We start from the raw sequence: 20,311 nt of genomic DNA, 5'->3' as shown, positions 1-20,311 counted from the left end.
TACAGGGTTTTATTTGCAGAGTGGAAGTACCCAAAGAGGCACCCTTTTAGCAAAAAGCCTTTGCACCCAAAAACCTATGATGGAAAAAGAGGAAAGTAGCAAACCTTCAAGAAAAGGTTTTATGTAGCAGAAGCAGCTAATCCAGACATTCCCTTACCTAATGAGGCAGCATGTAAAAGGCAGTTTCCATCACCTGTTGTAGCCAATGGAAGAAGACGTTTGCAACTTGTACACACTGTGGACCACCAGTTCAGTCGACCTGTAAAGAAAGTGTCTGTTAAAACAGGAGAGTATGTGTTAAGGCAGGTTGAACGCACATATGTACGAGGATACAGGGATAATGGATGACTCTGGAGGTTTTCAGAGCCAATTGCAAGTCCATCCTCCCCATGTAACCCTACTCGCAAAACCAGAAGTTGAAGAAAGGAAGAAGTTGTGATAGGAAGAGATGGTGGGGAAATCACATTGAAAACATTCTCCAAATATGCCCAAGGCTGAAACGAAATACAGCAAGAGTACTTTGGATTAAATTTTTTATGTTATCCTCAAATACTGTGTTTAATTTAATGGTCATTGGCACCATATAAACAGAAGACAGACTGCATTGTTACAAAAAACATCTAATAAGACAAAAGCGTTCCACTTGTGTTACTCAGACAAAGCATATATCCTAGGTAAGTCAGATCCAGTATACAAAGGTTCTGTTTTTACTTTTGACTAAATGCTGGAGAATGAATTAGTGGAATGTTTTCAGGCCTGATTTTCCTCTCTCTCACACTAATGCAAATCATGATAAGTCAATTGAAATCAGTAGTTATACCAATGTAGAATGACTGTAAATGATAGCAGAGTCCAGCCCATGGTCAATATTTTTATTTAGCTTTTCACCTTTTACAAATATTAACTAGTTTATCCCTGCAATACCCTATGAGGTAGATTTTGCAGATGGTAAAAATGAGATACAGAGATGTTAAGGGCCATATTGTCAAAGGTATTTAGACACTTAAATATACAGACAAGCTCCAAATGTGATTTTTAAAAGCATCAAAGCAGGTTAGGCACCTGCTCAAGCACTTTTGAAAATCCCACTAGGTGCCCATCTGCATCTTTAGACACCTACATACCTTTGAAAATTTGCCCCTAAGTGACATAATTAAAGCAGAGAGGGTGAGCCAGTGTCAAAGCTACGACTAGAAACTCAGAATTCCTGGCTCACAGATTTATGTATGCGAACTGGGTGGAGCATGTTTTCAGATATTATTTCTTTTGTGTTAAATGGGCACCTTTATGTTCTTTATGTAAACAAAGGGATCAGAACTAGTTATTGTAAAAACACTATGGGGCAGGTGATTACTAATAATTTGTTTAGTTTTTGCATTTCCCCACATCCTTTTTGAAAGGCTGTCAGTTGTGAAAATTGCAATTAATACCATAGGTAATGAAGTCAGCAGTTGGTGGCTGATCAATCAATTAACATATGCTTACAATGTCTTTTCCTGGCTTTATCCTCTCCTCCTTCTGGAAATGATACTGATGAGATGAGCAGCAATTTGGATAAGGAAACTGTTTTGCACAAATCAGTGGCATGATTTTCCCACACCACTATTTTTGCATGTTATAACAGTGTATAGCTATTTTAAAATAACTTTCTTTAAAAATACTACATACACACAATCCATTTGCAAGAGAAGATGAAAAAATATCTATAGTATTAGGATAGCTGGCAATGCTTTTAAAATTAAGGCTCTCAAATAAAAGTTTGAAATCACGTAATCAGATGCTTATTGCCTGTTAATGTTGTTATTACAAATAAATATACTGAAGCTTGCGTGCAGTAATAGAAGCATACAAACACCACATATAATAGTTTTGGTGAGCATCAATAAATGTGTCTTTAATAATCAATTATTTCATTATCAGACCATAACTATCTAATTACATTTCAATTAAAACATTCAGGATTAAGAGTTACTGTACAATACACAATAAATGTACTGTAGATCGATTACTAAATGAACTTGGTAATCCTACAGGAATTCAAAAGCCAGTTGGTACACGCTTAACAACCCAAACCTGTCTTTTCAAAATTAAATGTGCAAATGAGTAGCTTAATTTAAAGAGCCACTGGATAGCTTTGGGAGAGATAACACTGGAAATAACGAGTTATTGTTTTTAGCAACTCCTGTTTCTATGGGCTGTGAAATAACAACCTGTCACCTGCCTTGTACAGAATATTTTGGTATTAATACAACAGTGATAAGTTAAAGCACTTTAAGTAGACTTACAAACACCTAAAACATGCAAGACCTACGTATTTCTTAAGGGATGGCTCAACTGCACTTCAACACAGACCAGGAAACTGCTAATTTAAAACCCTAAAGTTTGGTGTTCATAAATGTTTACAGTAGATCTAGGGGCATTTGATTACCATTGGAGGACATCTCTGTAGATTGATAGTCATTCCATCCATCAATAGCCATTCCTTCTATGAGCACGAAGTGATCTCTTTCTTTTCAGTCAGCTTGTGGCTATTATGATTTTTCAGTTGATATTAACAAGTCTGTGGTTTATAAAATATTGACACATCTGCATCGGATTATTTTGGCAATAAAGAGGCCTTTAACAGAAACCACTGCACTGCTATTCTTTCAGCCTAACCATTACATTCATCTACCAATTACATAGATTTTGGGGGAGGGAGTTAGAAAAGCAGCTTAAGTGAAGTCCCATATGGAAATGGGTATCTTTCAAACTGGTTTATTTCTGTTTTTGCAAGACAGTATTAAGAACAAGCTAGACTTCTTTCTCTCTGTTGTAATATATTCAGTTTGTCTTTCATTCAGACACCACCAGATGCCACCACTTGCACCTTCACAGTTTATTGGTTTCATAATAGATGTTTTAGATGTATGTTCAGCTTCCCCTTTCTCACATCTTCACAGTGGGACTCATCTTCTGAGAGGGGCAGTTAAACGCTGTGATAGTGCCACACTTGACTCACTTGTAGCCAAGGGTGCTGGAACAATTTTATAGTGGGGGTGCTGAGAGCTATTGAACAAAACTGTAAACCCTGTATATAAGGAAACCACTTCAACTCAGAGGGTGCAATAACACCCCCCACACTGCTAGTTCTAGCACCTATGCTTGTAGCCTGCCACTGTGGTCATCCTGCCTCCGGAATCCTGCCTCTTTTGCCTCTGAATTTTTATTATTTAATTTTTAAAGGTACAAAGCACCACTTAATAGCTCTGCTTAAAAAGCCACTGCTATCAGATGAAGTGCAATAGCAAAAATTATACTAATACCTCTACCGCTCTTTTGGAAACTAACTCCTTGAGAGTAAACACAACTTGATAGAGAGCTCAGTAGAAGCTTTACAGGACCATTGCTCATTTCGTGACATAGTTAAAACTTTATTTTGGACACTAAGTGTCACAGGGTAGCTGGTCCCTGTGGACAGGTTAAGCCCAGGGTCTCTGGACCAGATCAGGTGACTACAGATATTGTAGGCTTCAGAATGACACACAGAGTGACATTCCCGAAATTTTATCTTATGGATTAGAGAGGTGTCCAAGTTGTAGCCCAGCAACCACTCGTAACCCTCAAAGCTGACTGTGTTAAGAAGAAAAAGTATATTTGACTATGAATTGGAAAGCAATCCCGAGCCATCACCTAAGACTATTCTGGCTGCTCTGTTTCCTGATTCTTTGCTGTGCTGTAGTCACCCAAGGGAGAGAGAGACAAGAACTGACTGGCTAGCAAAGTACCCCTTCCCCATACAGCTATCCTGGGTAGCTGAGTGAAAGGGGAAAAGAGGAGAACAACAACAAGTTGCTTGGGGACTGTTCTAACTTGTACCAGCTACCAACTGACCCCTGAGAACACATGTGGGCCAGGGATAGTCTAAATGTGCTTTGGACACTTTCCTTCTTACCTCCAATACACCCCTTTCCAAAATGCCCATTGCACCACTGGCTGCAGAGAGGGACATGTTAAGACTAGCCACATCCGAGATATGTACCTACTGGGACTCTCGTTGCTAGGGGAGATCCGCAGCAGAAGACTTGTGGATGGTTTTAGCTTCATTTGCATTGCCTGAGTGGCCCAAAGCAAATGCAGAACAAGGCAGGGAGTGCATTCTACAGTATTGATTTGGAGCCTCTTAACCTTTCTGAAATAATATGTTTGGTCAGCAAGCTGGAAAGATTGGGCCACAGAAGCATCATGATTTGATATGCTGTAGACTGTATAATGCAAGAATGTATTAGATGTGCAATCATAATCCTTAATGTCCTCTCACACAAAACTCCATTAAAAATGCAGACACAAGATCAAAATAGGCAACAAAATGGACTGTGTTAAAAGACTGACCTTTACAAAGACTAATTTGCTGTTGCTTTCAACTTTATTGAGGTGCATTATGAAATATCCCTTACCCACTCTATTGCAAGGTCATTGCTACACATAAAAGCAGTCCTAATTCAATGCAACAGTTGGAATGTATGATATTAAAGAACCTCTATGGAGTGTGTGTGTACTATGCCTCAGTTATATGTTCCTGCCCTATTTTATTCTTGATTTTATATTTTCTTGGAAGGTGAAACCAGAGCAAGAAATGAAATGTGTTTACAGCCTTATTTATGCAGAATTAATGTCTAGCAGCTTGCATGGACTTGATGCATAGTCACTTATAAATTATGTCTCTCAGCAGGGGGAAAGGAGGAATTACTCCTGAAGTGCCCTCAACAACACTGGAAAACAGTTTCACACTAGAGCTAGATTGCACCCTGAGTCCCTTCAGGGCAAATATGGACTCCCAGATATGTAAAGTCACTACACATACACAGTAAGAAAATAAATATAAACCATTTCAAGAAACAGGCAAGACATAGGGAGAATAATATAGAGGGGTAAAGGTGGGCAATTCAGTCTAGAGCAGTGATTTTCAACCTGTGGTCTGCAGAGCCTTGGAGGTCTGTAGACTACGTCTAAGGGCTCTGCAAAAGGTTGTCGTTACCATAGAATAGCAGTTTTCAACTGTGGTCTGTGGAACCCTGGGGATCTGCAGACTATGTATAAGATTTACATAGGGGCCCACACCGCCATTCGAAAATTTTTAGGGGTCCACAAATGAAAAAAAGGTTGAAAACCACTGATCTAGAGCATTCTCATATAATTCTAGATAATGCTGACCAGTGACTGTCTGCTAATAAACTCTCTTGGCTTGTGATATTTGCAGCAACCTATCTCAAACTTCTAGATAATCTGCTTTTAGGCTGCCCCTTCAGACCATTGCAATACTAGATCTTTCCTCTCACGAAAAAACTGCTTTCCTTTCACTTCTCCAGACAAGTTATTTCTCCACCTCCCCCTGCAAAAGAGTAAGCCCCAAAATAATACCTTTTGCTTGCAAAACAAGTCTAGTACTCAAGTCTTCTCAGCCTCAAAAGGACTCTCATCCACTACTGATAATCCTCCACAAATTCTTGTGTGACCTGGCACACAAGTCAAATGCTGGTATCCACCACTTCTACCCATTAGATAAGATTATATATAAATAGCAACAGCTGGTTGAATGTTTTGAATATTGACATTAGTGAAAAGCCTGCATTTTGTGAAAATGTCCCCCCGCTTTTTTGGCAGCCTTTCTTTGACTAATTTAGAACAGCAAATCCCATCATGACTTTCTCTTAAGCTAGAAAAAACAAACCAAAACCAGTCCAGAGAGACATCTTCAATCTTAGATGAAACAGTACAGAAATTTGTTGTGTAATCTGATTCCTATCATTTAGTCCATATTTGGAAAGCAGTGCTATTGTTATCCAAATGGTCAGCCATTGGCGGTTGGCACTCAGGACTGCAACAACAACAACAAAATCCCAGGGTTATTTTCCACACTGTTTGCAGTTCTATCTTTTTGCAATTCAGGATAGAAATCCCATTTCCTTTAAGGATAATGGAATGCAATGTAGCCACTGTTTAATATAAAGCACTAGACCTGCGCTCAAACATATGAGCGTGAATTGTCACCATGCTTGTGAAATACTATTCTGCAGTTACCTATAAACAATAATTGAGTTAATAAGACATAGGAGAACAATGTCAACCTTTGTATCTAGGATACATCTATACAGCAAAAACCCCTCTGCAGCAATGAGTGTTAGAGCCAGGGTCAACTGACTTGGGCTTATGGGACTTGCACTATGAGGCTAATATAATCAGTGTACACATCTGGGTTCAGTCTGGAGCCTGGGCTCTGAAACTTGGCGAGAGGAGGAGGGTCTTGAAGTCTGGGCTCCAGCCCAAGCCTGAACTACAACATTGCTATTTTGAGCCCCACAGCACAAGCCCGAGTCAGCTGATCTGGGCTTTGAAACTAGCTGCTGGGGGTCATTTTTGGCAGTGTAGACGTATTCTGTGATCAGCCCTATAGACTGCTTCTGCTTACATTGGGTCTCAATTTGGTTTTCAGAGAGAAACAGTAATTAAAACAAAGTGCCTAAGAAACACTACAAAAGTTTGACAATGGTGTTTTCTGCTGTTTTATGGGAGGTCTATAGAACTGGGTGGATTACGGAGTTGATGGTGGAAGGAGCCAGCTTATATTGCTTTCCCTGCCCTTCCCCTGTTAGTTGGTACTGAGAAATCAACCCATACTCAGCTAGGGAAGCAGGCTATTTAACCATTTAATGTTGTTGTATATTCACATGAAGGACTTGTGGTAAAAATTCTGAGTGCTGCTACTGACTGGATGATAACCCCACTCCTCCTCTTCCCCTTGTCTCACCTACTAACTGCAACAACAAACAGAAAATGCACCAATGTACATCCAACAATAGAGCACCATATAATTTGTACATCAGATGATTATAGTGCAGAGCAGCAGTTGTGGCTGTACGTAACTGGGTATTTCTCAAGTGGCAAATAGAAATGATTTTATGGGCCCTATATATAACCAGAGTTGGGCAAAGACAATGTAGTAGGACTGAGGATCTAGTCTTCTCTTGCAGCAGTTTTCACTGTATTGTACTCAGATGCTATGGATGCTACTTATATTTCTATAAAATTGTGTATATTTATTAAACATTCATTACATTAATTTAAAATCTAAGGCAAAGTTTAAATTGAATATTATAGAACCAGTACAGATGTACTCATTTCATGCTTCATTCATCAGATTAATGTGTTTATTAAAACCCGCACAGTATATTATTTACTTTAGGTATATTTTTTCAAATGACTTTCATGGCTGACTTACAAGCCCAAACCAGTCATAAATTAAAATTAAAATTAGAGATTTAATTTTTTTCCCCACAGCAGTTATGAAATGCTGCTTTTCAAGGTTTAGATTCCTTATTAGACAAAGTTATAGTCAGTGCATGAAAGATATATAAACTTGTCTCTCATAAAATGAGACCAAATTTCAAGATGTACTTTCATGAATTAATCATGAAGAGAGGCTCAAAGACCCGCTACAATATAGATTTCTCATGAGAAGTGGAAGCTTAATTGTGTGATTAAATCTCACTATGCCCCTGCACAAATGGTTGATATGAACCAAATATGGCCCTGATTGTGCACTGAGAACTATGAAGGTGCCGGGGTGCATCTGCAGGTACTCAGTGCAGGATTGTGACCTTGCCTTAGGTATTATCATAAAATGACTGACCTGAACTTTTAAAGCTTACTATGAATGGTTTGTTTGTTTCTTGAGGGTCCGTTGTTTACCTTTCACCATGGCAATGAGGGAAATAATTACTATTCTGGAACTTAAAAACCCAGGAGGACAATTATGTATTTTGATCACAGTGAAGGTTAAGCTGTCAGGAAACCATATATACTGAATTATAATACTAAAGATAACATTTTATTGAAAACAGAGATAATTCTGACAACTTCCATAGATGAGCGGCGAACAGCAGAGAGGCTAACAGAGGGAGTTTGCCTGGGATCTGTCTGAGAGGAGGTACACTAAGGGCTGCATTAGAGAGGCTGTGTTGGTGAGTATCTGAGTGTCTGTTGTGGAGACAGTTTGCCAATTTGACCGTGTGCTTGATTGGTTGGTTGTTCGAAAAGTGTGAATTGGGAGTGCTTTGTTCCAGGTGAGCCTTGAGTGGGTCTGACTGCTATAAAAAGCCAGTCAGCTGCAAACCAGCTGAGCGGCGAATAGCAGAGAGGCTAACAGAGGGAGTTCACCCAGGGAAAGCCCACCGAGGCTTACATCTTGGCGGCTTCTCTGATTAGTTACTACAACTCCTGAGGAAGCTCATAGAAGGAAGGTAATATGGATGGGGAGCGTTCAGCTGTTGTGACCTGCACTGGATGTGCCATGTTTGTCTTTCTTCCACAGGACAGAAGCAACTTTGTCTGTACAAAGTGCAAGCTGGTCTCCAAATTGGAAGAGAAGGTTCAAGGTCTGGAGAAACAAGTATCGACCCTGTGTTGCATAAGAGAAACTGAAGATTTCCTGGACAGATGTCAGGATATGCTTCTATGGGCACAATGTTCTGAAGATTCAGAGCAGGCCGCGCAGCAGGGACAGGAGGACGGTGAAGAAATTTGGCAGCATGTGACCTCCAGAAGAAGAAAGGGGAGCGTTCATGTACCAGCAGTGCAGATACAGGTAAGCAACCGTTTTCATGTTCTCTCCACAGGTACTAATGCGGAGAGTGGACTAGATGATACATCTGAGGGAAAGGAACAGAAGGAGACTCCGCCGATTGGAAGGCATGAGATGCATTGTCTTGGGGATGGGGGTTCCACGACCACCGCTCCGAAGAGGAGAAGGTGGGTGGTGGTGATCAGGGACTCTCTCCTCAGGGGGACTGAGTCATCTATCTGCCACCCCGACCGGGAAAACCGAGAAGTCTGCTGCTTGCCAGGAGCTAGGATTCACGATGTGTCAGAGAGACTGCCGAGACTCATCAAGCCCTTAGATCGCTACTCCTTCCTACTTCTCCACGTGGGCACCAATGATACTGCCAAGAATGACCGTGAGCGGATCACTGTGGACTACGTGGCTCTGGGAAGAAGGATAAAGGAGTTTGAGGCGCAAGTGGTGTTTTCGTCCATCCTCTCCGTAGAAGGAAAAGGCCTGGATAGAGACTGTCGAATCGTGGAAGTCAACGAATGGCTACGCAGGTGGTTTCAGAGAGAAGGCTTTGAATTCTTTGACCATGGGATGGTGTTCCAAGGAGGAGTGCTAGGCAGAGATGGGCTCCACCTAACGAAGAGAGGGAAGAGCATCTTCGGAAGCAGGCTGGCTAACCTAGTGAGGAGGGCTTTAAACTAGGTTCACCGGGGGAAGGAGACCAAAGCCCTGAGGTAAGTGGGGACGCGGGATACTGGGAGGAAGCACGAGCAGGAGAACGCGAAAGGGGAGGGCTCCTGCCTTATACTAAGAAAGCAGGACAAACAGCAAGGTATCTCAAGTGCCTTTACACAAATGCAAGAAGCCTGGGAAACAAGAAGGGAGAACTGGAAGTCCTGGCACAGTCAAGGAATTATGATGTGATTGGAATAACAGAGACTTGGTGGGATAACTCACATGACTGGAGTACTGTCATGGATGGATATAAACTGTTCAGGAAGGACAGGCAGGGCAGAAAAGGTGGGGGGAGTTGCACTATATGTAAGAGAGCAGTATGACTGCTCAGAGTTCCGGTATGAAACTGCAGAAAAACCTGAGTGTCTCTGGATTAAGTTTAGAAGCATGAGCAACAAGGGTGATGTCATGGTGGGAGTCTGCTATAGACCACCGGACCAGGGGGATGAGGTGGACAAGGCTTTCTTCCAGCAACTAACGGAAGTTACTAGATCGCAGGCCCTGGTTCTAATGGGAGTCTTCAATCACCCTGATATCTGCTGGGAGAGCAATACAGCGATGCACAGAGAATCCAGGAAGTTTTTGGAAAGTGTAGGGGACAATTTCCTGGTGCAAGTCCTGGAGGAACCAACTAGGGGCAGAGCTCTTCTTGACCTGCTGCTCACAAACTGGGAAGAATTAGTAGGGGAAGCAAAAGTGGATGGGAACCTGGGAGGCAGTGACCATGAGATGGTTGAGTCAGGATCCTGACACAGGGAAGAAAGGAGAGCAGCAGAATACGGACCCTGGACTTCAGAAAAGCAGACTTTGACAATCTCAGGGAACTGATGGGCAGGATCCCCTGGGAGAATAACATGAGGGGGAAAGGAGTCAAGGAGAGCTAGCTGTATTTTAAAGAATCCTTATTGAGGTTACAGGGCAAACCATCCTGATATGTAGAAAGAATAGTAAATATGGCAGGCGACCAGTTTGGCTTAACAGTGAAATCCTTGCTGATCTTAAACACAAAAAAGAAGCTTACAAGAAGTGGAAGATTGGACAAATGACCAGGGAAGAGTATAAAAATATTGCTCAGGCATGCAGGAGTGAAATCAAGAAGACCAATTCACACCTGGAGGTGCAGCTAGCAAGAGATTTAAGAGTAACAAGAAGGGTTTCTTCAGGTATGTTAGCAACAAGAAGAAAGTCAAGGAAAGTGTGGGCCCCTTACTGAATGAGGGAGGCAACCTAGTGACAGAGGATGTGGAAAACCTAATGTACTCAATGCTTTTTTTTGCCTCTGTCTTCACAAACAAGGTCAGCTCCCAGACTGCTGCATTGGGCAGCACAGCATGGGGAAGAAGTGACCAGCCCTCTGTGAAGAAAGAAGTGGTTCGGGACTATTTAGAAAAGCTGGACAAGTCCATGGGGCCGGATGCACTGCATCCGAGAGTGCTAAAGGAGTTGGCGGATGTGATTGCAGAGCCATTGGCCCATTATCTTTGAAAACTCATGGTGATCGGGGACAGGTCCCGGACAACTGGAAAAAGGCTAATGTAGTGCCCATCTTTAAAAAAGGGAAGGAGGAGGATCCGGGGAACTACAGGCCAGTCAACCTCACCTCAGTCCCTGGAAAAATCATGGAGCAGGTCCTCAAGGAATCAATTCTGAAGCACTTAGAGGAGAGGAAAGTGATCAAGGACAGTCAGCATGGATTCATCAAGGGCAAGTCATGCCTGACGAATCTAATCGCCTTCTATGATGAGATAACTGGCTCTGTGGATGAGGGGAAAGCAGTGTATGTGCTGTTCCTTGACTTTAGCAAAGCTTTTGACATGGTCTCCCACAGTATTCTTGCCAGTAAGTTAAAGAAGTATGGGCTGGATGAATGGACGATAAGGTGGATAGAAAGCTGGCTAGATTGTCGGGCTCAACGGGTAGCGATCAATGGCTCCACGTCTAGTTGGCAGCCGGTATCAAGTGGAGTGCCCCAAGGGTTGGTCCTCGGGCCAGTTTTGTTCAATATCTTCCTTAATGATCTGGAGGATGGTGTGGATTGCACCCTCAGCAAATTTGCAGATGACACTAAACTGGGAGGAGAGGTAGATACGCTGGAGGGTAGGGATAGGATACAGAAGGACCTAGACAAATTAGAGCATTGGGCCAAAAGAAATCTGATGAGGTTCAACAAGGACAAGTGCAGAGTCCTGCACTTAGGACGGAAGAATCCCATGCACCGCTACAGACTAGGAACCGAATGGCTAGGCAGCAGTTCTGCAGAAAAGGACCTAGGGGTTATAGTGGATGAGAAGCTGGATATGAGTCAACAGTGTGCCCTTGTTGCCAAGAAGGCCAAAGGCATTTTGGGATGTATAAGTAGGGGCACTGCCAGCAGATCGAGGGACGTGATTGTTCCCCTCTATTCGACATTGGTGAGGCCTCATCTGGAGTACTGTGTCCAGTTTTGGGTCCCACACTACAAGAAGGATGTGGAAAAACTGGGAAACGTCCAGTGGAGGGCAACAAAAATTATTTGGGGACTGGCACACATGACTTATGAAGAGAGGCTGAGGGAACTGGGGATGTTTAGTCTTCAGAAGAGAAGAATGAGGGGGGATTTGATAGCTGCTTTCAACTACCTGAAAGGCGGTTCCAAAGAGGATGGCTCTAAACTGTTCTCAGTGGTAGCGGATGACAGAACAAGGAGTAATGGTCTCAAGTTGCAGTGGGGAAGGTTTAGGTTGGATATTAGGAAAAACTTTTTCACTAGGAGGGTGGTGAAACACTGGAATGCGTTACCTAGAGAGGTGGTGGAATCTCCTTCCCTAGAAGTTTTTAAGGTCAGGCTTGACAAAGCCTTGGCTGGGATGATTTAGTCAGGGATCGGTCCTGCTTTGAGCAGGGGGTTGGACTAGATGACCTCCTGAGGTCCCTTCCAACCCTGATATTCTATGATTCTATGATTTGTTAAACATTTCCTACAGCTATAGAAAAATTCACAAAACTAACAGTCTATCTAGAAATCACTGTTTATTCCTGTATTGTTTACCCATTGTATTAAGTTGTAGCACATAGTTTTAATCATTGGTCTAATCATAATTAATTTCTATATTAACTTAAAAAGAGGTATAAAAATGGAGCTGTGCAAAAGGATGAGCATATTCTAAGATCATTTGTTTTCTTGCAGCCAATAAATACCACGTGTGTCATGAACAACTGAGCCAATGTACTGAATGTAATGAGTGAAATGAAACTCTTTCTTTAGTATGGCTGCTATTTTGCACCATAAGGAAGCTTCTAATTACAGTCATCTGATTTTATGGTTGACTAGAGCTGGGGAAATAACTCAAAGAATCATTCATAAATATTCACTTGAATAAAAATTGAACTGGAACTTTTACTTCTGCGATTGGCCCAAACCCAAAGGGGTGCAGAGATATGAGAAAATGAAAAAGAAAAATACGTATTAAATACTTTTGAACTTCACAAAACAGTTTTAGTTTGGATTCAGTTTGATTCTTGGTCAACAATTTGAACCAGTATTTATTCTACTCTAATGGTTGTCCGTCTCTATTTTCATTAAGTTTTAGTTATAACTACTCATGGGGCTGAGCTGCAAAATTCAGATCTGGATTTCAACATCCCCCATTCAAAGTTCAGTGCTGTTCATATTCAGCGTTTTGCTCATTACCTGGTCATCTGTAATTGTGAAATTTAGATACACGTTTGGGTCTGGACTTTATATACCCCATGCCCCTGTACTATTTGGATTTGGGCTTCCAGTTCACTCCATCTCGAGCCAATAACTGTGTATTAAATGAAAATATAGCATTTCAAAATAAGTCATTGCAAATAGATCCATTATAAAATATGTTGTATTAGGAAAAATGTTTACTATGTTGTGCAAAAGGTGCTGTATCAGCAGAAGACAGTACTGCTCAGTGCAGATTCCATACTTTAAGATTAAGGCTTTATTACATGTAATTTCTCTTGATTTTCAGAAGTAAATTTCTTCTAGTGCACACATGTTATAGAATCAATTAACTCCATATTTTAACAGATGGCTTACTACACATTTTTAAAATGACATGACACCATGTACACCACCCTGTAAAACTGCGATGTAAGCAAATCAAGCATGACAGAATTTTCAGTGTAGAGGAAGAAGAAAAAACTTTACACTAACTGTTTCTGATACAATGCCCTTTAAATTCTGGGGCAAATCCTACCCAACTGACAAAATGCGTTTCAAAATGTAAAGGTTTTGATGTAAGATTAAGGAAAGATAAGAGACACAGCTGCAATGAGTGACACTGATGTTCCATTTATGCCAATGCAGAAGGAGTACACTTGAGTAAGCACTACTCTTACGGTGGCTAGTGAAGCAATTTACTTGGAAGCTCATTAGAGCCTAAGAACGAGACAAGGCAGAGTGAGGACTGGGCATTTGAAGCAAGAGATGTAGGGGGCTCATACAAGGAGTGCGGTCTTTGGCGCTCCTTGGAGTTCGCAGCTATGCCCACTGTCTCTCAAATTATGGCAACCTCCAAATGTCATCAGCAGAGCCAGGATTGAAACCCTGGCTGTCTCTCAACAGCATGTTGCTATCTAACTTCCACCTCAGAGTCTCTCATTCATTAAATATTATTTACAATGGAATGTTCTTAAACATTTTTTGCTAGTTTTAAATTCAATTTCACATGCAACTTTTAAATGTAGATTTAATATGGGACCTAACTAATATTTATGATTTTTATATATATACACACACATATATAAAAATCATAAATCTCTCTATTTTATGCTTCATTTAATCTCTATAGCTCAAAGCACTTCACAAAGCAAATAAACATCATTATCCCCATTTTATAGATGGGGAAACTGCGCCACAAGGATAGTACTATAAATGATCCCAAACTCTACTGACTGATGGCATTCAATGGGTTAGAGCATTCTCTCCCCTTTCCCTCCCCCTGATCAGTCTCACTCTCCTGGCCTATCATTCTCCTTCCCCTCCTCTCCTCTTTTCTATCTCAGTTTCCCTGTTTTATTAAACCAATCTGCCACTAATTACTGCAGAGACTTAAAGATGGAGCTGGGAACTGCATGTGATATTCCAAAGAACACAGTATTTGTTTTTGATTGCTCACATTTATTTCTGGTGCAGGATGTGCCAGCTGCAGTAATGAAGTGTGATCGAAGAATGTTAAACCAAGTGTCAGATCACACAACTGCTGCCATCCAGAGCATTCACTCACCTGCTTGTTCCAAAGCAACCATTGTTGCCTGTTCGATTAAGTCACGTTCAATGAAGCTTCTGAAATCTTCACTGTACACGCTAAGATCTGGTAGCTGGAATGTGTATATAGGCATCTCCAAAGGAAACTGTTCATTGCTGCATTCATTTGCTACATGTGATCGAGCAAGGGAGACTATGGCTGAGCTGGCATGAGAAATACCTCTGGAGAGTCGTTTTTCTGTGGAGGAACCCAAGATAGATTGAGGGAAGTAAGAACATTACAACAAGAGTCATGATTTTATGACAATACTTTCTTCATCCTAACAATAGGCAAGTGGAAGGTGGTGGTACAATTTACATATGAGACCAGGAAGAATGCCTCCCCGTCTTTCCTATGATGGTATTTTATCAACAAATGAACTCATTCCAAATGCACCTCCATTTCCATCATTTGAGGACTTACTATTTATTATTATTGTTATTTACCACCATTTTGCTGGGCACTGTCAAACATAAAAGAACACATGGTTCCTACTCTGAAGTTGTGCACATTACAGATTAATATGGCTCTGACTGGACAGATTAACTTTTAAAACAATGACTGGTGAAAGAAGTGTTTCTGTAGAATTGGGTTTTGGAGAATTGTGTTCAAGGATTTATTTGAAGAAATATATACTAGTAGATTGTGACAGAGCATAACTATTATATATTTCAAACCCTTAAGTTTGGTTAACTTGTTAAGGATCAAATGAAATTCAGCACACAACCATCATCTCACATCACTCCAAACATCAAACATACCACATTCTGCTTTAATCTCAAAAGTTGACTCAGAAGTAATCTCAACATCATTATTCTGCTATAAAGACAAGTTCGCTTTATATGCCCTGATCCTAGGAATAACAGGCAGTTCACAAAGAATGAAGAATATTGCAAGCCTATATTAAGGAAGAACCTTATTTTATAAAAAACCAAAACCACAAAAACAAACAAACAATGGGACCCTTTGTCCTATTTTGCTATAAATCCTTATTGAAATTCAATGAAAACATCTACTCAATATACAGAGGAGAGGTCAGCAAGGCAAACAAAACATAGGGATCTACAAAGAGTGGGCTAGAAAGCACTGCTGACAATATTATAATGCCAGTATTATAGTTCGATGACACACCCTTACCAGGAACACTATGTTCAGTTCCAGTAACCTTATATCCAAAAAGACAGAAATAGAACAAGTCCAAAAACAGAGTGGGAGGAAAAAAGATTAGAGGCATGGAAAACCTTCTGTATGAAGAGATATTGAAAAGATGGAGACGGTTTAGAGAGGAAATGAGCAAGAAGGATCCGAAAGAGTTTTAGAAAATGATGAATGGATAAGAGAAGGTCAGTATCATGCACTAATTTACCTCTCCCAATACACACACAAGGAGTTATTCGATAAAACTGATAAAAGGATATTTTAAAAAACAGAACAGAGGCCATCTGTGGAACTAATAGCCATAAAACATCATGGAGACCCAGAGCTTGGTAGCGTTAAAATAAATGACTAGACATGGATATATGGATAAAAAGTATACCCACAGTTGCATGAGATAAAATAATTTTAAAAGTTTAAGTTGTCATACTTCAGCAAAAGTCAATGCTAACTGTTTGGCTTTAGGAAGAAACTCCCTAAAGGCAGGTCCATTGTCCAGCCATGGCAGAAAAAACACAGCAGGCAATGGATGTGGTTTATTTAGATGCAACTTTATTCACTTCAAATATATGGGTGTACCTGGCAATAAATTGTACAATGCAGGTCATCATTATTTCCTTAATCGTTTCCACATAATCCTCAACCTGGTTCCAGCCATCTCATAAGAGAGTTAAGGGAGCTAGAACAGGAGGGGGTGTTGGCTCCCTGCTAAAACAGATGTAGGACGCCCAACCCCCGACCCCGATTTCCTCAGCTCCCTTAAGGGATGCTTTATTTTACATCCTTTTCCAATCCATTTTACCCAATAACCATATCCCTTCCATAATGAGTATCTGCCCTGAACATCTGCCACAAGGAGGTGCCAGCAATTCTATTTGGCTGTGAACTCCCCCCAGTCCCTTACCCTGCAACCAGGCTCCACACATTCACTGATTCCTTCCTTAATATCAGACAAAAATATACCCATTTCCCAGTTGGATAGGTGTGCCCCATCCTCTGAATAACTTGCTTGGCAGGAAAGATATGTCTGGATAAAACCCCCCTTGGGTATTTATGAATTTAGCCACCTTCTTATTTGTATACCTCTTGGTCTTAACACTACCCCTGGAGGCTTCACTGCTCCCCACCACACCCTGCGCTGTAACATGTCAGACCAAATAGTTGCCACACCCACCCCCAGAAAAATCTTGTCTCATCCCCAAATCCCTCTTATCAAGACAACCCCCTTACAACTTCCCAAATTATTTTCACCAACGTGAACAATAATTACATCCAGGGCCTGCTCCCAGCCTGCCAAAGAGTGTACAAAGGGCATCAGCAGGTCCCAGAGCATGCCCCTCCTTGACTAATTCCCTTGCTCCTTGTAGAGTGCCCCTCCATCCATGCCAACGCAGAGATGCCTCACTAATGAGGCCCAGAAGTGAACCTGTGGGCCAAATGCACAATATTATGCCCACCCAGCCAGTCACCAACTCCTGGGGTTTTTCATGTGATCCTAAAGAAAGGAATAAACATGAAGATAGTTTGGCACATAAACTACCGAATTATCTTCAACAGGGGCCTTCCACCTTGTATACATTGGAATGCTACCATCAATAGGCTCAATGTATTAGGCTCCCATTCCAAGTTGTGATGGGGGTGTAGCCAGAGCAACCCTGAACAAATTCACCAGAGGAGCCTCAACAGTATGCATTTTTTGACATTGCCATGAACTGAAATTTCATTCTGCAAGATAATTCCCTTGCCCATGAAGAAAGAGGAGCACCTACACAAGTCTGACTGGTATATGATGGCAAATCCCAGCCTTTCCCATGGCCTTGCAGTATTATAACTCTCCATGACATAACTTAATTCGTTTGTTGGCACTCAGAGTCAGGAAGTCAGCTCCCTCCCGCAGATTCCCGAATGCCCAAGCCCTACCTAAATCCTTCCTTGCTGAACCCTGTATTATCCCTGATAGTGATGTAGCTCTACCCCAAATCACCCCCAGCGTCACTCCCACACTTCCAGTACAACCCTGGATGTTCAAGGTGCTAGTAGTGTTGCACTAAACAAAAACGGTCAGTACCAGAATCACGCTTCTCGGAGGTCTCACTGCACCCGAATGGGTTCCTCACTGGTTCCCTGTAACAAGTCTCAAGTTCTGCCCACTTCACACTCTGAGTGACTGAAGAACTGCCCACTACCAGCCCCTGCCTGAACTGCCTCCTTCACCCCTGACTTCATTCTTGTAGGTAATCACCGCCATGAGGTATGGAAAAAGGTCCCGCAGGGCTGTACTCCACTCAGCTTTCAGGTCTGACTCTGGCACCCAATCCTCTCTTCAAGGAAACCCTCACCTACTGTCTCAGGGATTGTCCAACACTCAGTAAAACCTCCATCGTTTAATTTCCCCTCAGTTAATCGGCTCTAAGGAGGCTGACAACAGCCAAGTATAAAACACCCAACCCCAGGGCACCACCTGGTGTGTGAAATTGTGGATGCTATAACTTTTCATTCATGCAAAGTAATCGTGGATGCCTCAGAAAAGATTGCAAGCTTGTTAGCGAGGGATAGGTTACACACTGCAATGAAACCACATTCCCCATTAACTTCCACTGGAGTGAACGTTTGCCTGTGAATTGCAGCCCAGAGTAAGTGGTGAGAGTCTCTAGCTGGGGACACGCTGCTACTTTGCAATCATAGAATCTGATAGATGTACAGTGGACATTTAAAGTCAGCTGATCGTAGTGTCCTGCATTTCCTATGGCATTCCTGCTGGAAGGCAGCAGGGATAGTAAACTGCCTGAGGGCACAGCCCTGTGATCCTGCCAGTGTATTAATGAAACAGAGATACCTGCTGTGACGTACCAGGGTATAATCCAGACTATTGAGCAGCTGTGTCATCCCTGCCCTGCAACCTTGGGAGCCTTACAATGCCTTGCTGAAGTAGCTCCCACCTGGGCTGCTCAACAGCCCGCCAGCCACACCCTGAGTGTTTGTGTGTAACTGCAGCCTGCCAGCCACACTTGGGTTACACTCTGGCTCTCACCAGCCTTGGTTATATTGCAAGGTGACCCCAACACTCACCCAGTCTCAGTAGAGGACATACATTTCTGGGGGGGTGGGGGGAGAAATGTATGTCCTATACTGCCCAGCTCTCTCCTGGACAGTACAAGTTATATTAGGTCTTTTATTTCTTTAAAAGGAGTAATATGCACACAACTTGCCACCCCAGAATGGAGTTTCCCAGACACCTCAATTTAAAAAACACACTGGATTAGATAAAACAACAAAACAAAGAGATAGATTTTAAGCGAGTACAAGTAACGAGGCATAAAAGATAAAATGCTACTGATGCCTAACTTAAAGCCATGTTAAATTCAAAGCAAAGTTTTCTCATCGCATACTTGCAGCAGCCTTACTGACCAAACTTCTTAGGTCAGGATCCCTCCCCCAATCCAATGGCTGCTTCCTTTATCCCTTCTGGTGCAGTGAATCAATGGGCAGAGAGAGAGAGGGGGCTCTCTTGGGGTGTCTGCCCATTTTTTATAGTCCTCTCCCCCCTTTGAGAAGCATTTCCAGCTGGGAGCAAGGTGGGCAGTTGGTGTAGAAGAGAACTCCATGCTTTTTCTTTGCTAAAATGTAGATCTTTTGCCCTAGCCCCCTTTCCCAGCAAAGAATGGCCACTAAGCAGACAACGGTCCATCAGCTTTGTTTACACCTGGATGAGGGGTCAACTTGCCCTTTGTCTTTGAAGAACTCGTTTAGTGGCTTCCCAGACTTCTCTGGAAAACATACTTCTAGTCATGATCTCAGCTTATGTTTATAACTTCACATATAATGCTGCTACATGCATTTTGCCATGATATTATTGATCAGCAAATTTTGAGTTTTTAAATGATACCTCACAAGACATGCCTTGTACAAAAAATATTACAATAGTATGTAAGGTGTGAACACAGTCACACGGTCACACCTGCCTGTTTCTAATTTGTCTCCAGACAAGCAAATCTAACAAAAGCTCTATCAGCATGTATGGAACAAAGTCAACAGGCTTGTATCTTCTTTAGAATCCACACTTGCTGGGAAAAAAAAGTGCATTCAGGTGGTCCTCCACATGCAAAGCTGGTTTTAAGTAAGCTTTTACACCTGGGCTTTTGCACCATGTAAAAAATCCAGACTCTGGGAATGTCCCTCTACTCCCCCTAGTCTCATTCCTGCCCCTCACAGCTCTATTGTGGTGGGGTGAGCAGAGCTAGCCACCTTGTCTCCACCCTTCTGCCACCCCCAAGAGGGGCCACACACCTGTGGGGGGATGAGCACAGCCAGAAATCCTGCCGCACTCATCCAAGTGCTTCCATTTAGTTGCCACACTGGACTGATTCCCCATAATATGTGCTCCTGCTCGGTTGTGGGGAGAGCCCAGCCAGGCCCCACAAGGAGAGACACCCACTCACTAATCTGTGATATGGGGGGCAGAGCCAGCCCTGCTTCACCTGCAAGGAGCCACTAGCCCTTCCTCTTCTGGCTCAGGCTGTTGCTGCTCTGTGCTTACTCCACTCCCCCAAATGCTTCCCAGGCTGCCCACCAA

The 20,311-nt window shown here is 42.2% G+C and overlaps 1 protein-coding gene across 4 annotated transcripts in view; it reads right to left on the bottom strand.

Moving 5' to 3' along the window:
- Positions 1-20,311, bottom strand: part of OTUD7A (OTU deubiquitinase 7A) — a 246,605-nt gene that overhangs the window by 55,710 nt on the left and 170,584 nt on the right. For all 4 annotated transcript variants that reach the window (XR_006284337.1, XM_043524039.1, XM_037911551.2 and 1 more), the window contains 2 exons: positions 14,563-14,781; positions 158-259 (listed from right to left, as the gene is read on the bottom strand). Coding sequence is in view for 3 of the 4 variants with exons in the window: in XM_043524039.1 (XP_043379974.1) it covers positions 158-259; positions 14,563-14,781 (321 nt within the window). In the remaining variant the exon portion in view is untranslated. The remainder of the gene's footprint in view (positions 1-157; positions 260-14,562; positions 14,782-20,311) is intronic.

This window comes from Chelonia mydas, chromosome 10 (assembly GCF_015237465.2).
Source record: "Chelonia mydas isolate rCheMyd1 chromosome 10, rCheMyd1.pri.v2, whole genome shotgun sequence".
Classification (NCBI taxonomy): Eukaryota; Metazoa; Chordata; order Testudines; family Cheloniidae; genus Chelonia; species Chelonia mydas.
Note: the sequence above shows the minus strand (reverse complement) of the source record. Positions and strands in the feature narration are given on the sequence as shown.